Source organism: Oncorhynchus nerka, unplaced genomic scaffold (genome assembly GCF_034236695.1).
Source record: "Oncorhynchus nerka isolate Pitt River unplaced genomic scaffold, Oner_Uvic_2.0 unplaced_scaffold_408, whole genome shotgun sequence".
Classification (NCBI taxonomy): domain Eukaryota; kingdom Metazoa; phylum Chordata; class Actinopteri; order Salmoniformes; family Salmonidae; genus Oncorhynchus; species Oncorhynchus nerka.
Genome location: NW_027040491.1, coordinates 233493 through 253492, shown reverse-complemented (window position 1 = coordinate 253492; position 20000 = coordinate 233493). Strand labels below are relative to the sequence as shown.

At 47.0% G+C, this 20000-nt stretch overlaps 1 protein-coding gene across 1 annotated transcript in view; it reads left to right on the top strand.

Moving 5' to 3' along the window:
* Nucleotides 1-20000, top strand: part of LOC135571276 (voltage-dependent T-type calcium channel subunit alpha-1H-like) — a 156969-nt gene that overhangs the window by 103492 nt on the left and 33477 nt on the right. Inside the window, 6 exon segments of the mRNA XM_065017060.1 lie at nucleotides 979-1079; nucleotides 1725-1848; nucleotides 8052-8144; nucleotides 9248-9325; nucleotides 9328-9434; nucleotides 11574-11700. Coding sequence (XP_064873132.1) covers nucleotides 979-1079; nucleotides 1725-1848; nucleotides 8052-8144; nucleotides 9248-9325; nucleotides 9328-9434; nucleotides 11574-11700 — 630 coding nt within the window.

Below are 20000 nucleotides of genomic sequence, written 5' to 3'. Positions count from 1 at the left end.
TCTCTCTCCTCGACCCCCACCAGTCCAGTCAAAACACAAGAGTTTAGTTTAGTTTTCTATTAAGATAAACAGCAGATACCTTCCCAGCTACTTCAGCAGGGTAGCCTAGTGGTTAGAGCGTTGCACTAGTAACCGGAAGGTTGGACTAGTAACCGGAAGGTTGCAGGTTCAAACCCCCGAGCTGACAAGGTACAAATCTGTCGTTCTGCCCCTGAACAGGCAGTTAACCCACTGTTCCTAGGCCGTCATTGAAAATAAGAATTTGTTCTTAACTGACTTGCCTGGTTAAATAAAGGTAAAATTAAATAAAAAAATTAACTGAGGAGTAGCCAGTTTCTGTTCTGCTTGCTTGCTTTTTTACAACTCGGTTGGAAAGAGTTCAACACGCTGACAGCAGCTGCCTCTGTTCAACTCTCCCGTGTTGATCCAGCCAGCCTTTTCAGAAGCTTTGCCTTCACACAGTCTGTCCACCCGCTCTGTGGTGTCGAGCGGTCCTAAATTCAGCCGGCTGAAAACCTCCAAACAGCCTACCCAGACTGCTCTAGGGCGTCCGCATGGTCCTAAGGCACACCGACGCCGTTTTTGGTGTCACGGTGCAATGATAAAACTGTGTGGGGGGGTGTGGGACAACAATTCCCCCATCATCCCCAGTGAAAGTTGTGCCCCTGGGGAGCAGTTTGGGTTGACGTAACAGTGGCGAGTTGGTTGTTAGCAGTTTGTACTGACTTCGTTGCTGACTGTGTTTTTCCCCCTGTCCCGTTCTCCAACCCTGCTCACCGAGAACTGAGCACTTTGTTGATGGCGTGTTTCCCAGAATGCATTAGTCTTCCAGTCTGACAGGACAAGCGAGAGTTGTTGTTCCCTGCTGCTAGAGAATGTTCTGCACCGTCATGGAAACACACATCCTAACTTAGAGACCGACGATGTAGAGGAAGGAGTGTGTGTGTAATGCTGACCTCTGACCTCTGTCCTCTGTAGAACCTGTGGTTCCGGGTCAGGAGAACGCTGCAGAGCCACAAGCCACGCTGGTGTAGAGAACATGAAGACTGGAACCTCTACCTGTTCTCCCCTCAGAACTCGTGAGTTCACAAACACACACACATACACACACACACACATGCATACATACATGCACACGCACACGCACACACACACACACACACACATTCTTGTTGTCTCACCTTCTCATAAATACTGTATCTTCCTCCTCTGTGCTGATTTCTCCCTCCCTCCCTCCCTCCCTCCCTCCCTCCCTCCCTCACCCCATCCCCTCCCACCTCTCTCCCCTCCCTCCCTCACCCCTCCCCCTTCCCCCTCCCTCACCCCTCCCTTCCCCGCCCTCACCCCATCCCTTCCCCTCTCTCCCCTCCCCCCTCACCCCTCCCCTCTTCCCCCTCCCTCACCCCATCCCCCTCCTCCCCTCCTCACCTCCCTCCCCTCACCCCATCCCCTCCCACCTCTCTCCCCCTCCTCACCCCTCCCCTCTTCCCCTCCCTCACCCCTTTCCCCTCCTCACCCCATCCCCTTCCCCCTCTCCTCTCCTCCCTCCCCACTCCACTCCCTCATCCCATCCACCCCCTCTTTCTCCCTCCCTCCCTCACCTCACCCCACCATCCCCTCCCTCCCTCCCTCACCTCACCCCCCCATCCCCTCCCTCCCCTCCCTCCCCCCCCCACCCCTCATCTCTCCCTCCCTCCCTCCCCCCCATCCCCTCCCTCCTCTAGGTTCCGTGTGTGGGCTAAGGGGATGATCTCTCATAAGATGTTTGATCACGTGGTCCTCCTCTTCATCTTCCTCAACTGCATCACCATCGCTCTGGAGAGACCCGGCATTCTGCCTCACAGCACCGTAAGACACTAGGGCTGGTGTTATACCCTATTCTACTATATACCAGTATTGATGCATTTTACTTTACCTTCTAGAACCCTATTTATACTTTACCTTCTAGAACCCTATTTCTGCTTTCTTCAGAACCCTATTTACACTAGGGCCTTGTTAGAACCCTATTTTACTATAGAACCCAGTTTTATTGATGAACCCATTTCACTTTCCTTCTAGAACCCTGTTTTTCTTTACCTTCTAGAACCCTATTTATACTTTCCCTTCTAGAACCCTGTTTTTACTTTACCCTCTAGAACTATTTATACTTTCCCTTCTAGAACCCTATTTTTCACTTTACCTTCCAGAACCCTGTTTTCACACCTTCTGCCTCACAGCACCGTAAGAACCCACAATGGGCTGGTGTTATACATTCAGACTTGAATGTTACTATATACCAGTATTGATGCATCACCTAACGCTCTGGGTCCAGACACAGATTGGCATTCTGCCTCACAGCACCGTAAGACACTAGGGCGTGGTGTTCCATACCCTATGTTACTATATACCAGCTATTGATCCATCACCAGATCGCTCTGTAGACACATCCCGGCTACATTCTGCCTCACAGCACCGTAAGACATCCATAGGGCTGGTGTTATACACATCCATAGGTTACTATATACCAGTATTGATGCATCACCATCGCATCTGGAGACATCCATAGGCACACAGATCGGCTACATACACAGCACCATCCAAGGACACTAGGCTGGTGTTATACCATATGTTACTATATACCAGTACACATCCATGCATCACCATCGGCTACATACTGTAGAGAGACATCCATAGGCACACTGCCTCACAGCACCGTAAGACACATCCAGGGCTGGTGTTATACCTATGTTACTCCATAGGCACACCAGTATACTGATGCATCACCATCCATCTGGACAGACCCGGCATTCTGCCTCACAGCACCATAAGACACTAGGGCTGGTGTTATACCCATATGTTACTATATACCAGTATTGATCCATCACCATCGCTACATACTGTAGAGAGACCATCGGCACATTCTGCCTCACAGCATCCATAGGCACACAGGGCTACATACTGTGGTAGCTACACATCCATAGCACCTATGTTACTATATACCAGTATTGATCCATCACCATCGGCTACATCTAGGAGAGACATCCATAGGCATTGTGCCTCACAGCACACATCCATAGACACTAGGGCATGGTGTTATACACATCCATGTTACTATATACCAGTACACATCCATAGGCACCATCGCTACATACTGTAGAGCTACACATCCATAGGCACACAGATCGGCTACATACAGCAGCTACACATCCATAGGCACACAGATAGGGCGTGGTAGCTACACATCCATCGGCTACATACTGTTACTACACACCAGGTACATTGATGCTACACATCCATAGGCTACATACTGTAGAGCTACACATCCATAGGCACACAGATCTGCCATACTGTAGCAGCATCCATAGGCACAGACACATACTGGGCTAGCTACACATCCATAGGCACCTATGTAGCTAGCTACACATCCATAGGCTACAGTGTGGCTAGCTTATACCCAGTTAGGGCATACTGTGTTATACACATCCATAGGCACTACAGACCAGTATTGATGCATCACCATAGGCTACTACTGAGACACATCCATAGGCACACAGATTCTGCCTACACAGCACCATCCATAGGCACACTAGGGCATCCTAGCACAGACCGGTGTTATAGGCCCTATGTTACTATATACCAGCTACACATCCATAGGCATCACACATCGGCTACATACTGTGCTAGCTACACAGAGGCACACCGGCTACATACTGTCACAGCATCCATAGGCAGACACTAGGCTACATACGTGGTAGCTACACATCCATAGGCCACACATCGGCTACTATATACCCAGCTACACATCCATGCATCACCATCGCTCTGGAGAGACATCCGGCATTCTGCCTCACAGCACCGCTAAGACACTAGGGCGTGGTGTTATACCCTATGTTACATCCATATACCAGTACATGGTGTTAGCTACACATCCATAGGCACACACATCGGCTACATACTGTGTTATACCATCCATAGGCACTATATACATATTGCTGCATCACCTCGCTCTGAGCTACACATCCATCGGCACACAGATCTGCTACACAGCACCGTAAGACACTAGAGCGTCCATGTTACACCCTATGTTACATATATACCAGTATTGATCCATAGGCACCATCGCTACATACTGTAGCTAGCTAGACATCCATAGGCACACAGATCTGCTACATACAGCAGCACCATCCAAGACACTAGGGCATGGTGTTATACACATCCATTCTACACATATACCAGTATTGATGCATCACCATAGGCATCGCTGCTACATACTGGAGCTAGACACATCCATAGGCACACAGACAGCACATACGCTAGCTACAAGACACATAGGGCACACTGGTAGGCTACATACCCTATTTTACTATCCATACCAGAGTATTGATGCATCATCCATAGGCACACAGATCGCATACTGTAGAGCTACACATCCATAGGCCCATACACAGACATAGGCTACATATGTAGCTGCTGCACATCCATAGGCTCACAGCACACATAAGGCACACAGGGCTACATACTATAGCTAGCTACACTCCATAGGCACACAGATTGATGCATCACCATCACATCCATAGGCACACAGATCGGCTACATACTGTAGCTAGCTACACATCCATAGGTTACATACTGTAGCTAGCTGCACATCCATAGGCTACCTATTTTAGCTACACATCCATAGGCTACATACTGTAGCTAGCTACACATCCATAGGCACACAGATCGGCTACATACTGTAGCTCACACATCCATAAGACATAGGGCTGTGTTATACATCCATTACATACTAGCTAGCTACACATCCATAGGCACAGATTTTACTTTACCTTCTAGAACCATATTACATACTTTACCTTCTAGAATCCCTATTTATACTTTAGCTACCATCCATAGGAACCCTATTTATAGCTTTACCATTTTAGAACACTATTTTTACTTTACCTTCTAGAACCCTATTTAGCTACTTTACCTTCTAGAACCCTATTACATACTTTACCTTCTAGAACCCTATTTATCCACTGTTTCCCTAGAAGCCTGGTTTACTAGTTTTAAGGTTAGGCTTAAGAATGTCATATTTTGAGCCATTCCACTCTAACTCCCCTGGTGGTGTTCAACCGCTGATGCTGGGTTCATAACTGTACATTGGTTAGTGATGCAGAACCTAACGCTTTTGGTGGTCCTGGACGACAGATGCTGTGTGCCTACAGTTTTAACTCCCCCTGGTAGGTGGTCTGGAGCCGTGATGCTGGGCACAGATCTGGGGCCTTGATGCTGGGTCCTCTAACTCCCCTGGTGGTGGTCAGCCGTGATGCTGGGTGACCTCTAACTCCCCTGGTGGTGGTCTGGAGCCGTGATGCTGGGTATCTTGAACTCCCCCCTGGTGGTGGTCTGGAGTAATGAAGCCGTGACACTGGGTACCTCTAACTCCCCTGGTGGTGGTCTGGAGAAATGAAGCCGTGATGCTGGGTCCTCTAACTCCCCCTTGTGGTGGTCTGGAGCCGTGATGCTGGGTACCTCTAACTCCCCCTGGTGGTGGTCTGGAGCCGTGATGCTGGGTACCTCTAACTCCCCCTGGTGGTGGTCTGGAGCCGTGATGCTGGGTACCTCTAACTCCCCCTGGTGGTGGTCTGGAGCCGTGATGCTGGGTACCTCTAACTCCCCCTGGTGGTGGTCTGGAGTAATGAAGCCGTGATGCTGGGTACCTCTAACTCCCCCTGGTGGTGGTCTGGAGCCGTGATGCTGGGTACCTCTAACTCCCCCTGGTGGTGGTCTGGAGCCGTGATGCTGGGTTCCTCTAACTCCCCCTGGTGGTGGTCTGGAGCCGTGATGCTGGGTCCCTCTAACTCCCCCTGGTGGTGGTCTGGGGCCTTGATGCTGGGTACCTCTAACTCCCCCTGGTGGTGGTCTGGAGCCGTGATGCTGTGTACCTCTAACTCCCCCTGGTGGTGGTCTGGAGCCGTGATGCTGGGTACCTCTAACTTTTGGTCTGGAGGAACCGTGACTGTAGCTAAGCACATTGTTTATGCCACAGTATCTGGGTACCATAAATCAGAGCGAAATGGTGGTGACACAATGAATATGTTAGCTAGCTGGCTAGTTACTGAGGTGAAAACATGGAATGTTTACATCCCCTGGTAGTGTCCCCTTGGAAACATTGACCACCACTGGTGGTCCTACCCTGATCAATAATTAACTCCCTGGTGGTGGTCTTAGTCATTCGTTGTCATGTGCAAGTAATGAAGCCGTGATGCTGGGTACCCTACCTCCACTATATTATATGCTTTGAATAACTCCCCCTATTTTCATAATTCCAACAATTCACCCTGGTGGTTCTGGGCCTGATCTGCCTTGACATCTTTTTCATGACTGGATGACAACAAGGCAAGTCTGTTGGTTGTCAGGGTTTGACATGAAGGAAACAATATCACAGGTCCTTTTTTTTTTACAGATGGCCAGAAACATTGTTCCCCTCCCAGATCACAATAAATCAGAGCGAAATAGGTGACACAATGAATATGGTTAGCTCAGCTAGCTAAGCTCGTATGTAGAAAAATGCATCATCTGGTCTAACGGTCCGTCGGAACATCTAAGCTCCTACCCTGTCAATAATTCCTCCCATGGCTTAGTCTTCGTTGTCATCGGAACATCTAATGTTCGAAGAAACGCATCACTATATGGTATAATTTGAATAATCATTCTATTTTCGTATCCAAAATTCACCAATTAATTTGGCTCTCTCTGCCTTGACATCTTTTCATACTGGATGACAACAAGGCAAGTCTGTTGGTTGTCAGTGTTTGACATGAAGGAAACAATATCACAGGTCCCTTTTTTTTTTACAGATGGCCAGAAACTTGTTCGTCTGATCTAACGATGTCGTCGGAACATCTAAGCTCGTATGTAGAAATGCATCGTCTGGTCTAACGGTCGTCGGAACATCTAAGCTCGTACGTAGAAACGCATCGTCTGGTCTAACGGTCTTCTGACATCGGAACATCTAAGCTTGTACGTAGAAACGCATCGTCTGGTCTAACGGTCGTCTGAACATCTAAGCTCGTATGTAGAAACGCATCGTCTGGTCTAACGGTCGTCTGGCGTTGGAACATCTAAGCTCGTACGTAGAAACGCATCGTCTGGTCTAACGGTCGTCGGAACATCTAAGCTCGTACGTAGAAACACATCGTCTGGTCTAACGGTCGTCGGAACATCTAAGCTCGTACGTAGAAACGCATCGTCTGGTCTTAACGGTCGTCGGAACATCTAAGCTCGTACGTAGAAACGCATCGTCTGGTCTAACGGTCGTTGGAACAACTAAGCTCGTATATAGAAACCCATCGTCTGGTCTAACGGTCGTCTGAACATCTAAGCTCGTACGTAGAAACGCATCGTCTGGTCTAACGGTTATCTGCCGTTGGAACATCTAAGCTCGTACGTAGAAACGCATCGTCTGGTCTAACGGTCGTCTGAACATCTAAGCTCGTACGTAGAAATGCATCATCTGGTCTAACGGTCGTTTGCCGTCAGAACTACGTGTGTGTAGGCCGTCAAATCAAAACCGCTACTTTGATATAAAGTCGTTTTTTTGTGTGTTTTTTTACGAAAATGAAAACATGTCACCTTCAAGAGGTTGGAGAAATAACATGTTCAACTATTTAAGATATTTAGCTCCAATCCAAGGTTGTTCCTTTTAGATTAGGAGAAAATTAACAACTAATGAAAGATTTTTTTTCACTTCTCTCGTTGACTTCTCAAACCCCGAACCCTGTTGACTTCTCAAACCCCGAACCCCGTCTAATCGTTCCCAGATGTCTTGCGATGTCTCTCCTACTCTCCCTCCCTCCAGGAGAGAGTGTTTCTGAGTGTCTCCAACTAGATACTCTCTGCTGTAATATACTGTCTCTCCTACTCTCCCTCCAGGAGAGAGTGTTTCTGAGTGTCTCCAACTAGATACTCTCTGCTGTAATATACTGTCTCTCCTACTCTCCCTCCAGGAGAGAGTGTTTCTGAGTGTCTCCAACTAGATACTCTCTGCTGTAATATACTGTCTGTTGTCTCCTACTCTCAGCCTCCAGGAGAGAGTGTTTCTGAGTGTCTCCTGTTTCAGTCTGTTGTCTGTTTCACGTGTTCTGTTGACTGTCATCTTCCTGGCTGAGATGACTGTCAAGGTAATACTCTGTTTCATTCTGTTGTCTGTTTCAGTCTGTTGTCTGTTTCAGTCTGTTGTCCTTCTCAGTCTGTTGCCTGTTTCAGTCTGCTCTCTGTTTCACTCTGTTGTCTGTTTCAGTCTGATCTCTGTCTGTCTGTTGTCTGTTTCAGTCTGTTGCCTGTTTCAGTCTGCTCTCTGTTTCACTCTGTTGTCTGTTTCAGTCTGATCTCTGTTTCTGTCTGCTGTCTGTTTCAGTCTGCTGTCTGTTTCTGTCTGATCTCTGTTTCAGTCTGTTGTCTGTTTCAGTCTGATCTCTGTTTCTGTCTGATCTCCGTTTCAGAGTGCTGTCTGTTTCAGTCTGTTGTCTGTTTCAGTCTGATCTCCGTTTCAGTCTGATCTCTGTTTCTGTCTGCTGTCTGTTTCTGTCTGATCTCCGTTTCAGTCTGATCTCTGTTTCAGTCTGATCTCCGTTTCAGTCTGATCTCTGTTTCTGTCTGCTGTCTGTTTCAGTCTGATCTCCGTTTCAGAGTGCTGTCTGTTTCTGTCTGATCTCTGTTTCAGTCTGATCTCTGTTTCAGTCTGATCTCTGTTTCAGTCTCATCTCTGTTTGTCTGATTTCTGTTTCAGTATTATGTTGTCTGTTTCTGTCTGCTGTCTGTTTCAGTCTGATCTCTGTTTCAGTCTGTTGTCTGTTTCAGTCTGATCTCTGTTTCTGTCTGTTGTCTGTTTCAGTCTGATCTCTGTTTCAGTCTGTTGTCTGTTTCAGTCTGTTGTCTGTTTCAGTCTGATCTCTGTTTCAGTCTGTTGTCTGTTTCAGTCTGATGTCTGTTTCAGTCTGATCTCTGTTTCAGTCTGATCTCTGTTTCAGTCTGATCTCTGTTTCAGTCTGATCTCTGTTTCAGTCTGATGTCTGTTTCAGTCTGTTGTCTGTTTCAGTCTGATCTCTGTTTCAGTCTGTTGTCTGTTTCAGTCTGTTGTCTGTTTCAGTCTGTTGTCTGTTTCAGTCTGTTGTCTGTTTCAGTCTGATCTCTGTTTCTGTCTGTTGTCTGTTTCAGTCTGATCTCTGTTTCAGTCTGTTGTCAGTCCTTGGAGTTATTGTCTCTCTTAATGTTGTGTCTCTAGATTTCAGCGTTGGGGTTCTGCTGGGGTAAACAGAGCTACTCTGAAGAGCAGCTGGAATGTTCTGATGGGATCCTGGTCAGTTTGTCTCTCTGGTGGACATCCTGGTTTCTCTGGCCTTGACTGGAGGGAACCGCATCCTGGGAATCCTCAGAGTACTACGTTGTCTACGCACACTACGACCTCTCAGGTAGGACCCGTCTACGACCTCTCAGGTAGGACCACACTATGACCACACTATGACCACACTGTCTGTTGTCTCTCAGGTAGGACCACACTATGACCACACTTACTGACCACACTACTGATCTCACAGTCTGACCACTCAGTCTGTTGTACGACTGTTTACAGTCTGACTCTGTTTCTGTCTGTTGTCTGACCACACTGTTGACCTTTCAGGTAGGACCACACTTCGACCACACTGTTTCACCACATCTCTGTTTCAGTCTGACCTCTCAGGTCAGGATCACACTCAACCACACTCTGACCACACTACTGTTTCAGGTTGGACCACTGACTACAGGCACACTACAACCACACTCACAACCTCTGTTTCAGGTAGGACCACACTGATGACCACACTACAACCACACTACAACCACACTACAACCTCTCAGGTAGGACCTCTGTTACAGGTTGTCTACAACCACACTACAACCAAATTACAACCACACTACAACCACAATACAACCACACTACAGCCACACTATGAGCTCTCAGGTAGGACCACACTACAATCACACTGACCACACTACAACCACACTACAACCACACTACGAGCTCTCAGGTAGGACCACACTACAACCACACTACAACCACACTACGACCACACTACATTGTCACTTAACAACCACACTATGAGCTCTCAGGTAGGACCACACTACAATCACACTACGACCACACTACAACCACACTACAACCACACTGGAGCTCTCAGGTAGGACCACACTACAACCACACTACAACCACACTACGATCCCACACTACAACCACACTACAACCACACTACAACCACACTACAATCACAGGTAGGACCACACTACAACCACACTACAACCACACTACGACCTCTCAGGTAGGACCACACTACAACCACACTACGACCACACACAACCACACAACCACACTACAACCACACATGACCACACCACAACCACAACCACACTACAACCACACTATGACCTCTCAGGTAGGACCACACTACGACCACACTACAACCACACTACAACCAAACTACAACCACACCTCAACCACAATACAACCACACTACAGCCACACTATGAGCTCTCAGGTAGGACCACACTATGACCACACTACAACCACACTACAACCAAACTACAACCACACTACAACCACAATACAACCACACTACAGCCACACTATGAGCTCTCAGGTAGGACCACACTACAATCACACTATGACACACTACAACCACACTACAACCACAATACGACCTCTCAGGTAGGACCACACTACAACCACACTACAACCACACTACAACCAAACTACAACCACACTACAACCACAATACAACCACACTACAACCACACTATGACCACAATACGACCTCTCAGGTAGGACCACACTACAACCACACTACAACCACACTACAACCAAACTACAACCACACCTCAACCACAATACAACCACACTACAGCCACACTATGAGCTCTCAGGTAGGACCACACTATGACCACACTACAACCACACTACAACCAAACTACAACCACACTACAACCACAATACAACCACACTACAGCCACACTATGAGCTCTCAGGTAGGACCACACTACAACCACACTATGACCACACTATGACCACACTATGAGCTCTCAGGTAGGACCACACTACGACCACACTATGACCACACTACGACCTCTCAGGTAGGACCACACTACAACCACACTACAACCACACTACGACCACACTACAACCACACTATGACCACACTATGACCACACTACGACCTCTCAGGTAGGACCACACTACAACCACACTACAACCTCTCAGGTAGGACCACACTACAACCACACTACAACCCTCTCAGGTCAGGACCACAATACAACCACACTACAACCACACTACGACCTCTCAGGTAGGGTGTGTATGTGTGTGTATAATGTGTACGGTGTGTCAGGCAGGACCACACTCAACCACAGGGCTAGCTGAGTGGAGACTCTGATCACCTCTCAGAGTAGGGGTGTGTGTATAATGTGTAAGGTGTGTGTGGCAGGGTGATCAGTCGAGCCCCAGGGCTGAAGCTGGTAGTGGAGACTCTGATCACCTCTCTGAGTCTGTGTGTGTATAATGTGTAAGGTGTGTGTGGCAGGGTGATCAGTCGAGCCCCAGGGCTGAAGCTGGTAGTGGAGACTCTGATCACCTCTCTGAGACCCATCGGGAACATCGTCCTCATCTGCTGCGCTTTCTTCACTGTGTTTGGAATACTGGGAGTACAGGTAACACACACACACACACATACTAACACACACACACACACTAACGCACACACACACACGCACGCACACACTAACACACACACACTAACACACACACGCTAACACACACACGCACGCGCACACACACACGCACACGCACACACGCACCACGCACTCACACGCACTCAAACGCACTCACACACGCACTCACACACGCACTCACACACACACACACACACACACACACACACACACACACACACACACACACACACACACACACACACACACACACGCACGCAGACACCTCGACGGCCCCTGAAAGATCTTCATTGGACTCTATGTAAACTGGAAGCCACATATCCTGAGGCTGCATTTATTGTAGCTGGGGATTTTAACAAGGCTAATCTGATAACAAGGCTCCCTAAATTTTATCAGCATATCGAAAATGCGTGACCCGGGCATGGCAGAATTCAGGATCATTGCTACTCTAACTACCGCGACGCATACAAAGCCCTCCCTCCTTTCGGCAAATCTGACCATGACTCCATTTTGTTGCTCCCAGCCTATAGACAGACACTAAAACAGGAAATGCCCGTGCTCGGGTCTGTTCAACGCTGGTCCGACCAATCGGATTCCACGCTTCAAGATTGTTTCGATCACGTGGACTGGGATATCTTCCCGGGTAGCCTCAGACAACAACATTGATGAATACGCTGTGAGCTTTTAAAGGCAACCGGAAACATGACCGAATATAAACAGTGTTGCTATTCCCTCCGTAAGGCAATCAAGCAAGCTAAGCGTAATTATAGAGACAAAGTAGAGTCGCAATTCAACGGCTCCGACACATGGTCTACAGTCAATCAGCCCCGTCGTGGACCAGGATGTCTTTGCTCCCAGACAAACTAAACAACTTCTTTGCTTGCTTTGAGGACAATACACTGACACGGCCCGCTACCAAAACCTGCGGGCTCTCCTTCACCGCAGCCGACGTGAGTAAAACATTTAAACGTGTTAACCCTCGCAAGGCTGCCGGCCCAGACGGCATCCCCAGCCGTGTCCTCAGAGCATGCGCAGACCAGCTGACTGGTGTGTTTACAATCATCCATATCCCAGTTTGCTGTTCCCACATGCTTCAAGAGGGCTACCATTGTCCCTGTTCCCAGGAAAGCTAAGGTAACTGAGCTAAACAACTATCGCCCCGTCCTGGTCCTGGACTTCCTGACGGGCCGCCCCCGGGAGGTGAAGGTAGGAAACAACATCTCCACCCCGCTGATCCTCAACACTTGTGGGGCCCCACAAGGGTGCGTTCTGAGCCCTCTCCTGTACTCCCTGTTCACCCATGGCTGCGAGGCCTCCAACTCAATCATCAAGTTGGCGGACGACACAACAGTGGTAGGCTTGATTACCAACAACGACAAGACGGCCTACAGGGAGGAGGTGAGGGCCCTCGGAGTGTGGTGTCAGGAAAACAACCTCACACTCAAAGTCAACAAAACTAAGGAGATGATTGTGGACTTCAGGAAACAGCAGAGGGAACACCCCCCTATCCACATCGATGGAACAGTAGTGGAGAAGGTGGAACGTTTTAAGTTCCTCTGCGTATACATCACCAGGCCTCCAGTGCGCCTCCCCAGTCCGGTACGTCCTGTGCCGGCTCCCCGCACTCGCCCTGAAGAGCGTGTCATCAGTCCGGTGAAACTTGTGCCGGCTCCACACCCCACCCTAACCCTCCCCATCTAGGTTCAGGTTTTGCGGTCGGAGTCCGCACCTTTGGGGGGGGGGGGGTACTGTCACGCCCTGACCATAGAGAGCCCTCTGGGTTCTCTATGGTGTAAAAGGTCAGAGCGTGACTAGGGTGGTTTTCTAGTTATTATAGTTCTATGTTGGTGTGTGAGTATGGTTCCCGATTGGAGGCAGCTGAATATCGTTGCCTGCCTCTAATTGGGGATCATACTTAGTGTGGTCCTTTTCCCACCTGTGTCAGTGGGATATTGATCGCTGCATCTAATTGGGGATCATACTTAGTGTGGTCCTTTTCCTACCTGTGTTTGTGGGATATTGATCGCTGTGGGATATTCGCTGTGGGGGATATTGATCGCTGCCTCTAATTGGGGATGATACTAGTGTGGTCCTTTTCCCACCTGTCTCAGTGGGATATTGATCGCTGCCTCTAATTGGGGATCATACTAGTGTGGTCCTTTTCCCACCTGCGTCAGTGGGATATTGATCGCTGTGGGATATTGATCGCTGCCTCTAATTGGGGATGATACTAGTGTGTCCCTTTTCCCACCTGCGTCATTGGGGTGGGATATTGATCGCTGCCTCTAATTGGGGATCATACTTAGGGTGTCCTTTTCCCACCTGTCATTGTGGGATATTGTTTTGTTTAGTGCCTCTATATTGCGGGACGATATTACATTGGGGTTCCTTAATTCTTGTTGTGGGATTTGAAGTTTCACTAATTGGGGATGTAATAAATATGTGGAATTGATCACGCTGCGCTTTGGTCATTTCTTTCTTCTTTCTTACATTTCTTTCCCTTTCTTATATTGACGGGGATGATACAATACCCCACATTACTCATCTCATATGTATATACTGTACTTTTCTATACCATCTACTGCATTAATTCATCTCATATGATATACTGTCCTTATACCATCTACTGCATTGGGGATTTACTCATCTCATGGGGATGTATATACTGTACTCTATACCATCTACTGCATTACTCATCTCATATGATACTAGTGTGGTCCTTTTTCCACCTGGGTGACGCTAATTGGGGATGATACTAGTGTGTCCTTTTACTCATGGGATATTGATACTGTGGGGATGATACTTATACCATCTACTGCATTACTCATCTGGGGATCATACTACTGTGGTCCTATTTCCACCTGCGTCAGTGGGATATTGATATGTATATACTGTACTCTATACCATCTAGTGGGATGCATTACTCATCTTGGGGATGTATAGGGGTACTTTTCCCAGCTGTACTATTATACCATCTACTGCATTACTTTGTTCATCTGTAATATGTACATACTGCGCTTTGGTACTCTTTATACCATCTACTGCATTACTCATCTCATATGTATATACTGTACTCTATACCATCTACTGCATTACTCATCTCATATGTACATACTGTACTCTATACCATCTACTGCATTACTCATCTCATATGTATATACTGTACTCTATACCATCTACTGCATTACTCATCTCATATGTACATACTGTACTCTATACCATCTACTGCATTACTCATCTCATATGTATATACTGTACTCTATACATCTACTGCATTACTCATCTCATATGTACATACTGTACTCTATACCATCTACTGCATTACTCATCTCATATGTACATACTGTACTCTATACCATCTACTGCATTACTCATCTCATATGTACATACTGTACTCTATACCATCTACTGCATTACTCATCTCATATGTATATACTGTACTCTATACCATCTACTGCATCTTGCCTATGCCGCACGGCCATCGCTCATTCATATATCTTTATGTACATATTCTTTATCCCTTTACACTTGTGTGTGTATAAGGTAGTAGTTGTGGAATTGTTAGATTACTCGTTGGATATTACTGCACGGTCGGAAACAAGAAGCATTTCGCTACACTCGCATTAACATGTGTATGTGACCAATAATATCTTTATTTTATTTTATTTGACACAAACACACACACACATACAGTACCATTCAAAAGGTTGGACACACATACTCATTCAAGGGTTTTTCTTTATTTTTACGCTTTGCTATATTGTAGAATAGTAGTGAAGACATCAAAACTGTGAAATAACACATTATGGAATCATGTAGAAACCCCCCCCCAAAAAAAGTGTTAAACAAATCTAAATATTTTTCACATTTGAGATTCCTCAGAGTAGCCCTTTACTTTGATGACAGCTTTGCAGACTTTTGGCATTCCTCAACCAGCTTCAACTGGAAAGCTTTTCCAACAGACCCCACATCCAGCCCAGCATTACCAGTGACCCCATCCACCAGCATTACCAGTGACCCCCATCCACCAGCATTACCAGTGACCCCACTATCATTACCAGTGACCCCCATCCACTATCATTACCAGTGACCCCACTATCATTACCAGTGACCCCCATCCACTATCATTACCAGTGACCCCCATGACCCCATCCACTATCATTACCAGTGACCCCCATCCACCAGCATTACCAGTGACCCCACTATCATTACCAGTGACCCCCATCCACTATCATTACCAGTGACCCCCATCCACCAGCATTACCAGTGACCCCCCATCCACTAGCATTACCAGTGACCCAACATCCACTAGCATTACCAGTGACTCCCCATCCACTAGCATTACCAGTGACCCCCCATCCACCAGCATTACCAGTGACCCCCATCCACTAGCATTACCAGTGACCCCCATCCACTATCATTACCAGTGACCCCCATCCACTAGCATTACCAGTGACCCCCATCCACTAGCATTACCAGTGACCCCCATCCACTAGCATTACCAGTGACCCCCCATCCACTAACATTACCAGTGACCCCCATCCACTAGCATTACCAGTGACCCCCATCCACTAGCATTACCAGTGACCCCCATCCACTAGCATTACCAGTGACCCCACTAGCATTACCAGTGACCCCCATCCACTAGCATTACCAGTGACCCCACTAACATTACCAGTGACCCCTAACATTACCAGTGACCCCACTAGCATTACCAGTGACCCCCATCCACTAACATTACCAGTGACCCCACTAACATTACCAGTGACCCCACTAACATTACCAGTGACCCCCATCCACTAGCATTACCAGTGACCCCCATCCACTAGCATTACCATTGACCCCCATCCACTAGCATTACCAGTGACCCCCCCCATCCACTAACATTACCAGTGACCCCACTAGCATTACCAGTGACCCCCATCCACTAGCATTACCAGTGACCCCCATCCACCTTTACCATGACCCCACTAGCATTACCAGTGACCCCCATCCACTAGCATTACCAGTGACCCCACTAACATTACCAGTGACCCCACTAACATTACCAGTGACCCCCCCACTAGCATTACCAGTGACCCCCATCCACTAGCATTACCAGTGACCCCCATCCACTAACATTACCAGTGACCCCACTAACATTACCAGTGACCCCACTAACATTACCAGTGACCCCCATCCACTAGCATTACCAGTGACCCCCCATCCACTAGCATTACCAGTGACCCCCATCCACTAACATTACCAGTGACCCCACTAACATTACCAGTGACCCCCATCCACTAGCTTTACCAGTGACCCCACTAACATTACCAGTGACCCCACTAACATTACCAGTGACCCCCATCCACTAGCATTACCAGTGACCCCACTAACATTACCAGTGACCCCCATCCACTAGCATTACCAGTGACCCCACTAACATTACCAGTGACCCCACTAACATTACCAGTGACCCCCATCCACTAGCATTACCAGTGACCCCACTAACATTACCAGTGACCCCCATCCACTAGCATTACCAGTGACCCCCCCCATCCACTAGCATTACCAGTGACCCCCATCCACTAACATTACCAGTGACCCCACTAACATTACCAGTGACCCCCATCCACTAGCATTACCAGTGACCCCACTAACATTACCAGTGACCCCACTAACATTACCAGTGACCCCCATCCACTAACATTACCAGTGACCCCACTAACATTACCAGTGACCCCCATCCACTAGCATTACCAGTGACCATCCACTAACATTACCAGTGACCCCTAACATTACCAGTGACCCCCATCCACTAACATTACCAGTGACCCCACTAGCATTACCAGTGACCCCCATCCACTAGCATTACCAGTGACCCCACTAACATTACCAGTGACCCCCTAACATTACCAGTGACCCCACTAGCATTACCAGTGACCCCCATCCACTAGCATTACCAGTGACCCCCATCCACTAACATTACCAGTGACCCCACTAACATTACCAGTGACCCCCTAACATTACCAGTGACCCCCATCCACTAGCATTACCAGTGACCCCCATCCACTAGCATTACCAGTGACCCCCATCCACTAACATTACCAGTGACCCCACTAACATTACCAGTGACCCCCATCCACTAGCATTACCAGTGACCCCACTAACATTACCAGTGACCCCCCACTAGCATTACCAGTGACCCCACTAACATTACCAGTGACCCCCATCCACTAGCATTACCAGTGACCCCATCCACTAACATTACCAGTGACCCCATCCACTAACATTACCAGTTACCAGTGACCCCCATCCACTAGCATTACCCTAACATTACCAGTGACATCCACTAACATTACCAGTGACCCCACTAACATTACCATGACCCCACTAGCTAACATTTGACCAGTGTGATTACCAGTGACCCCCCACTAACATTTGACCCCCATCCCAGTGACCCCATAGACCCCCTTACCAGTGACCCCATCCACTAACATTACCAGTGACCCCACTAACATTACCAGTGACCCCATCCAGCATTACCAGACCCCCATGACATTACCAGTGATCCACTAACATTACCAGTGACCCCACTACCAGTGACCCCCCATTACCATCCCACTAGCATTACCAGTGACATCCACTAACATTAATGACATAGCCTTACCAATGACTAACTTACCAGTGACCCCATAGCCTTATTAATGACCCCATAGCATTATTAATGACATAGCCTTATTAATGACATAGCCATTAATGACCCTTATCCATAGCATTAATGACATAGCCTTATTCATGTTATTAATGACATAGCATTTATTAATGACATAGCATTCTTATTAATGACATAGCCTTATTTATTAATGACATAGCCTTATTCATGACATAGCCTTATTAATGACATAGCCTTATTAATGACATAGCCTTATAGCCTTATTAATGACATAGCCTTATTATTTAATGACATAGCCTTATTTAATGACATAGCCTTATTAATGACATAGCCTTATTCATGTTATAATGACATAGCCTTATAATGACATAGCCTTATTAATGACATAGCCTTATTAATGACATAGCCTTATTAATGACATAGCCTTATGTTTTAATAGCCTTATTAATGACATAGCCTTATTCATGTTATTAATGACATAGCCTTATTAATGACATAGCCTTATTCATGTTATTAATGACATAGCCTTATTAATGACATAGCCTTATTAATGACATAGCCTTATTCATGTTATTAATGACATAGCCTTATTAATGACATAGCCTTATTAATGACATAGCCTTATTCATGTTATTAATGACATAGCCTTATTAATGACATAGCCTTATTAATGACATAGCCTTATTCATGTTATTAATGACATAGCCTTATTCATGTTAATAATGACATAGCCTTATAATGACATAGTTATTTAATGACATAGCCTTATTAATGACATAGCTTATTCTTATTAATGACATGTTATTAATGACATAGCCTTATTCATGTTATTAATGACATAGCCTTATTAATGTTATTAATGACATGGTCTTATTCATAGTTGTTTAAGGGGTAGTCCATAGTGTTATTCCCTGTCCTCTCTGTCCCCTGGGTTGGTTGTGTCTAGTTGTCTAGTTGTTTAAGGGGTAGTCCATAGTGTTATTCATGTCCCCTGTCCTCTCTGTCCCCTGGGTTGGTTGTGTCTAGTTGTCTAGTTGTTTAAGGGGTAGTCCATAGTGTTATTCATGTCCCCTGTCCTCTCTGTCCCCTGGGTTGGTTTTGTCTAGTTGTCTAGTTGTTTAAGGGGTAGTCCATAGTGTTATTCATGTCCCCTGTCCTCTCTGTCCCCTGGGTTGGTTGTGTCTAGTTGTCTAGTTGTTTAAGGGGTAGTCCATAGTGTTATTCATGTCCCCTGTCCTCTCTGTCCCCTGGGTTGGTTGTGTCTAGTTGTCTAGTTGTTTAAGGGGTAGTCCATAGTGTTATTCATGTCCCCTGTCCTCTCTGTCCCCTGGGTTGGTTTTGTCTAGTTGTTTAAGGGGTAGTCCATAGTGTTATTCATGTCCCCTGTCCTCTCTGTCCCCTGGGTTGGTTGTGTCTAGTTGTCTAGTTGTTTAAGGGGTAGTCCATAGTGTTATTCATGTCCCCTGTCCTCTCTGTCCCCTGGGTTGGTTTTGTCTAGTTGTCTAGTTGTTTAAGGGGTAGTCCATAGTGTTATTCATGTCCCCTGTCCTCTCTGTCCCCTGGGTTGGTTGTGTCTAGTTGTCTAGTTGTTTAAGGGGTAGTCCATAGTGTTATTCATGTCCCC